Raw genomic sequence first — 6,931 nt, forward strand, 5'->3', positions numbered from 1 at the left:
TGGGACCGACCGGGTAAAACTATTGATCCGGAGCTGGGTTTATTGGCCTTACATTGACAACCAAGTCGAAACGCTCGTCAAATCTGGCCACAAATGTGCGATGGCTTCAAATTCCCCCGGAAAATGTAAACTCCGTTCTTGGCGGGTACCACAAACTGGATCGTCAAGAATACATGTGGTGTGCAGGTCCCGTGGACGGTCAAAGTTCTATCATTATCGTGGACGCTTAGAGAAAGTGGCCAGAGATTTTGCCCATGGTGACAACGACGCCCACAGCACCCATTGGCATGTTGCAGGAAGTCTTCACTCGTTTTGCCAGCCCTGAATAGCTCGATTCTGACAACGCGACACAGTTCACGTGGTCCCAATTTGCGGACTTCTGTCTTGGCAGTGTGTCTGAACACGTTAGAAAACCTCCATATCACCAGCAATCAAACAGCATGTCACAACAACTTCTGGATACTTTCAAAAGAACCTTCATGAGGCGGAAAGTAAAAGAACCACAGCAAGCATCCCGCCTGACTCCGAATCTATCAACCCTGGAGGGGAAATCGCCTGCAGGGACCCTACTCTACCACAATTCGGTTGGACCGAGTGCGTTATAGAATAGCGATGATCAGCAATTCTACTGATTCTCCGTTAGCAAAATGCAGGGAGTGTCCGCCAGTGCATTCGGACATGGGAAATAGTAAAGGCGTATACAAAAAGGAAGAACTGTTTGCCGATAATCACTGTGACACTTTTAATTATGTTACGCAATTTAATGTGCGTGACATCCAATAGTGAGTCCTTATCATGAACATCACGGTAAGTTCCGACAAATTTGTGAAAACATACATGATTGGCGAATTTGCCACTAACTGTGCCGCTAATGAGAAAAGTACACTCTGCGGGAGCATCAGGAATGGCTGTGATTTCAGCTGACTGTCGCAAACAAGCTTGGTGAGAAAAGACGGGGACCAGGTTGGGTCGTAATGGTGGGAAACAACACCAAACGGACCAGCTGTCACCAGAATTTGCTTCCTCTGATGAACAACTGTGGCCGTTCCACGCACATAATGATCCCATATTCCGGGTCTTATCACTCCTAAGGTAGAAAGGCCTGAAATATTTGGCTTCACTTGAATGGGAAATTGATCGTTCTCGTGATATTCTTAAGAATATGAATGAGATTGGAGTAGTGTAGTGTATTTTGAGCGCGAAGGAAACTGGAATGCGTAGCATACTAACCATCTCACTCCAGGGCTCTCATTGTGGTAGAGGAAATAGACTACATTTACTTAAGGAAATATCCGCAAACACTTGAAGCTGATCAGTACGACCGGAATTTACCAGACATTTCAGGGAATTTACAAAGCTGCTCACAATCGGTTGGCTAGAAATCAGCCACCCACAGATGTCACCTGACCGGAAATCTGAACTCATGCGATGAATGCCATATTCCACTCACACTGTGTGTCATGGGGCGATCATCAAATGACGGATGTTCTTTCCAGTATCTTCAAGCTCTCTATCGTGTCAAGTAACTATTTTAGTCCTGTTGAGAACATAACGCCTCATCAGAAAACTCATGACTCATTTGAGTAGCACTTTTGTGCAGCAACTCACGAAGGTGGAACAGTTGAGATCAAAAGGTGATTTCTCCGATTTATCAGTGATGCGTACATACATTGCTGTACCATGTGTTAATTCGAGCATCCGAATTGGAGACAGACGGTCGTTTTTTCAACATTCCCACAAGTTCAGAGTTACTGTTTATAAGGGTATTGTCCAAACAACACAATCTTCTCCTGATTGCATGTCTGTTGATTTCCTCCAACAAAAAATATGTCACCAGTGGGTCTCGAGTGACTCGGTCCCTTTTCCGGTCCCTTCACATCGGGTTACAAACGTTCGGTAATTGAATGTAATATGGCAGTACCTGAGGCAGGCAACTCAGCAAGATCAAATCGATTGTGAATTCACGCGCAACCTCTCACCCGCTGCCTCAAGGTCCCACTGATAATTCTACTCGCTCTTTTAATACTGCAACTATAGTGCAGTTATATATGAACGTCAGTTGCCCTGGTCTTGCCCTAGTGAATAAAACGACTTATTTCAGCGACTCATTTCAGCGCTTAACACAAATTATGCGTTTTCCAAGTTATTTGGATGTGCTTATCATAGTAGACACAAGCCTAGATGGGCTATAAGCCAGAAAGCAGTTAGACCAAGTCCGAGATCTTTCCCATTCGGGATCTTCCAGAAAAAGTGTGACTGCCTCATCTCACTATCTGTGGCTTTCAATTTGGTAAGCAGCTATCCTTCTGTCAGTTTCAATCAGGAGTGCTTTGTCTATTCAAACCCCGGGAGCTGTGCAATTTCAGCTTCCCGTGTTTGTGTTGGTTTACGGCTGACCTCTTGCGAATGTGTAACGATGTAAGTTTGTAGCTCATTGACCCTCCTACGCACGATCACATTTTCCAACATCTTCCGGAAGAATTCATCTATCAAACTACAAAACCTTGTTCCTTGTGTTTTGGTTGTTGTGGCGTAGACCAGAGGAAGTACGCGACAATGTGAGAAAAAAGACAACTGAAAAGCAACTGTGAACACATGCTGATCCCACATAATGCAGACTATACAAATAGCTCAAAAGCCAAGGCATCAAAAACAACAAAATCGCTTTCTCGTTACAATGGGGTCCTATTTGAAATACTGTCGACAGAGAAAGGTGAGTGGGCATGGCGTCACATTTTTATGATTTGTACCGTTGATGAGTGTTTGTTTGTATCACGAATTACACCTTTGACCGTGGACTGCTCAGGGAACTCATGAATATCATCCGTTCCGTTGAGGGTGCTTCCTTTGTGGATCAGGCAATCACCGGTCGAGTTCACACAAACCGTGTTTGAGCACAATTGTAGGTTCTGTTTTACTCATTCGGCACTTGAGACAATTTCAAACGTATGAATGATTCCGCCTCTTTCTGGTATATGAGAGGATACTGTTTGCATTATTCACTGATACGTGAACAAACAGACCGTATTCGCGTGCATTAGGCTTGCGGCACTAAAATAGCAAAATTCTCGGATTTCTCTACCATGGTTTTTGTGCTAGAGTTATTCTTATTTCATATAGAACGGAGTAAATGTGGTGCACGGGACGTAACGCAGGACCATCTAGAATTTGAGGCAAAGGAACAAGTCAGTCGATCTGACAAATGATATTTATACTGGGCACTGATAACAGCTAATTCTGGATTTCAGACAGGTTTGTGGAAATTTAAACTTACCATCAGATTCTTGTGGCGCACCACTGTTCGATTTCCAGTGGTATATTTGAAGCTCAAATGTGTTACTTTTATCCTTGTTAGAACTAATTATCCTCTAGTTGCATATTCGCCAGGCCATTGACATGCACACGTTCAGCACCCTATTCTTAATTCTGGCAGGAGGTGAAGCTATGGGTAACTGCCAGATCCGCTTTCATGAGACGACAGTCTTGGGGCGTCCGATATTAGGTGCGATCGAGGAGTCATAGAATAAAATGAACCTTCACCTAGAAAATGAGACAAATTTCCACCCTGTGGAAGCAGATGCCACCTGATGTCGACTGCCGTGCCACAATCACAAATCAACCGTTTCCGTGGTATGTGAGAGCGTGTGATTCAATTCTAAGCTATCTTCCACTCACGTGGGTTCATCTTGAAGGGCAGAACTGAGCGAGTTCTAAGTGAGGGACTCTTGGTTTCAATCCCGTTTTGAATGGATGACGAAAGAGTAAACGGTAGGTAATCGGGTGTAGGTAGAACCCGAAATTTTCTACACTCCGAGTACGCGACAATGTGAGAAAAAAGACAACTGAAAAGCAACTGTGAACACATGCTGATCCCACATAATGCAGACTATACAAATAGCTCAAAAGCCAAGGCATCAAAAACAACAAAATCGCTTTCTCGTTACAATGGGGTCCTATTTGAAATACTGTCGACAGAGAAAGGTGAGTGGGCATGGCGTCACATTTTTATGATTTGTACCGTTGATGAGTGTTTGTTTGTATCACGAATTACACCTTTGACCGTGGACTGCTCAGGGAACTCATGAATATCATCCGTTCCGTTGAGGGTGCTTCCTTTGTGGATCAGGCAATCACCGGTCGAGTTCACACAAACCGTGTTTGAGCACAATTGTAGGTTCTGTTTTACTCATTCGGCACTTGAGACAATTTCAAACGTATGAATGATTCCGCCTCTTTCTGGTATATGAGAGGATACTGTTTGCATTATTCACTGATACGTGAACAAACAGACCGTATTCGTGGGCATTAGGGCATTAGGCTTGCGGCACTAAAATAGCAAAATTCTCGGATTCCTCTACCATGGTTATTGTGCTGGAGTTATTCTTATTTCATATAGAACGGAGTAAATATGGTGCACGGGACGTAACGCAGGACCATCTAGAATTTGAGGCAAAGGAACAAGTCAGTCGATCTGACAAATGATATTTATACTGGGCACTGATAACAGCTAATTCTGGATTTCAGACAGGTTTGTGGAAATTTAAACTTACCATCAGATTCTTGTGGCGCACCACTGTTCGATTTCCAGTGGTATATTTGAAGCTCCAATGTGTTACTTATATCCTTGTTAGAACTAATTATCCTCTAGTTGCATATTCGCCAGGCCATTGACATGCACACGTTCAGCACCCTATTCTTAATTCTGGCAGGAGGTGAAGCTATGTAGGGGTCATGCCAGATCCGCTTTCATGAGACGACAGTCTTGGGGCGTCCGATATTAGGTGCGATCGAGGAGCCATAGAATAAAATGAACCTTCACCTAGAAAATGAGACAAATTTTCACCCTGTGGAAGCAGATGCCACCTGATGTCGACTGCCGTGCCACAATCACAAATCAACCGTTTCCGTGGTATGTGAGAGCGTGTGATTCAATTCTAAGCTATCTTCCACTCACGTAGGTTCATCTTGAAGGGCAGAACTGAGCAAGTTCTAAGTGAGGGACTCTTGGTTTCAATCCCGTTTTGAATGGATGACGAATGAGTAACTGGTAGGTAATCGGGTGTAGGTAGAACCCGAAATTTTCTACACTCCGACTTAGTCAAGTTGGGTTGGATGAGAGAGGGAGAGATGGAATCCGGGCCGTGGTATATTCTTCTATATACCCTTCTCATATGGTAGCCACCCAACTCTGGTTTTGATACATGGCCAATATCGAGTCTAACCATCTGGACTGGTTGCTGTTCACCAGACATCAAGGGTCGAGCGGTTGAACTCTACGTATGGTCAAGGACACTTCTACCCCATTCAGCCGGATGCTAACAGAGGGGATCTCACTGTGATCGCAGTACACAATCTAAAATGACAACTAGCCTCAGAGACTTCCGGTTTGAAGTGGTGTGCATGGTTCACAATAAAATACAGCATGCATTTGAACAGAAGACATCCTAATTGACCACCGAGCAGATTTCACCTACTACTCTGGTTTCATTACCTAGTTTCATTTCATCACTGCATTCTGAAACGTAATCCGGTCACGCTAATTCATAGAAACATTTGTGCAGGGATCCCAGCTGGATGAAAGCGAAATTTGTTTGGTTTCGGCTGCCTGTGGATTTCCGCGAAACATCATCCTCACCGACGAAGTCTCTTGTGTTACCATCGATTTGAAAGTTAACAAATTCATCTTAGCAGCAGCTCACCCACACAGACTGATAGAAAGTTCAAACGAAGTTCAAGAGGAACCATCAAATGAACAGAACCAGGAGAACTAGACCCTAGGCTAGCCCCAAACATATGTAGGTTTCCCCAACGACCCAACTCTTGTTCAACACACTAAAACCCCTCGACCGACACCCAACAGAGTTTTAGCTTGACTTAGCTGATTGGTTCTCCTTCCGCCTTAAATCTCGACCGAAATTGTAACCTAGTCACATTTGGCCTGACGAAGCTTTTGCGTCAAAAGCGAAACGCTGCCCAGCAACAAATCTACTGATTGTCATCAATCTCACGTTCGCTTGTGACAGGGGGTCCCAGTCGAAGAATATATCCAGCTCTCAAAGCCGCAACGGCTTGTTCATGCACTGCACACCAGGTTTCTTGAGCTTATTTCGAGGCTCCAGACCATGGAGTGTGACCGTAAACGTTTGATTAATCAGATGGGCAGATGATATCATTGTGACACGGCATACAAAGGGGAATGTCATGGCCCCCAAGAGAACAGATTATGTAAATGAGGGTGCGTCCTTTTACTACCGAATATAACTTGTGCATTTCTCAAAAAGTGCGAAGCATTGTCGTTAACTTTCAATGATATTAATGAATAAGCTTCAAACAAGGTGAAAATCAAGTTACATGATATGAAATCAGCGATGGCACTACCGTTTACCAACGTGTTCTCTTTCTCTTCGTATACACTCCGTGAAAACACCAAAGAAACAAGACCCAATTAAAGTTTAAAAAACAGGTTTTTGAAAAAGCTCCCCATTCAGTTTGCTGCTTGCAATGTTTTGGACAAAAATTTGAATTGCTTGGAAGGTGTATTCATAGTAGAAATGGTTGACTACGACTCTTTACCTGACCACTATACAGTGCCCGGCCTATACACATCACAGCACATCAACGCTGTTCATTGCCCGATGATAACCGACAAAATAAAGGCGAAACCGAGGATAAATCATGCACGAGGTTGGGTGAAGATCACGAGAAACACGTTCAAAGCCGTGAACCGAATCGTCAGCAGTGGTCTTATTGAGGTACCTGTATAAATGGAAACACGAAATAACTTAGATGCAGTTTGATTGGTGCAGCTTAATTCGGAAAGTATACGGGATAATTGAACGGTGACCTTGAAACACATGGTAAAGTAGCTTACTTGACCTTATCTCAACTAGGAAGGGGTGTATTTTTTACTCAACATCTTCCCGAAGCAGCA

The 6,931-nt window shown here is 43.8% G+C and overlaps 1 protein-coding gene across 1 annotated transcript in view; it reads left to right on the forward strand.

The window, feature by feature from the left end:
- Positions 1–440: 440 nt before the first annotated feature.
- T265_15411 (hypothetical protein) overlaps positions 441–6,931 on the forward strand; it is a gene marked incomplete at both ends in the record, with an annotated part of 53,928 nt that continues 47,437 nt past the window's right edge. The window contains 2 exons of the mRNA XM_009177989.1: positions 441–594; positions 3,121–3,185. Of these exons, the coding sequence (XP_009176253.1) occupies positions 441–594; positions 3,121–3,185 (219 nt within the window). The remainder of the gene's footprint in view (positions 595–3,120; positions 3,186–6,931) is intronic.

The sequence above is a fragment of the Opisthorchis viverrini genome (assembly GCF_000715545.1).
Source record: "Opisthorchis viverrini unplaced genomic scaffold opera_v5_481, whole genome shotgun sequence".
NCBI classification, from domain to species: domain Eukaryota; kingdom Metazoa; phylum Platyhelminthes; class Trematoda; order Opisthorchiida; family Opisthorchiidae; genus Opisthorchis; species Opisthorchis viverrini.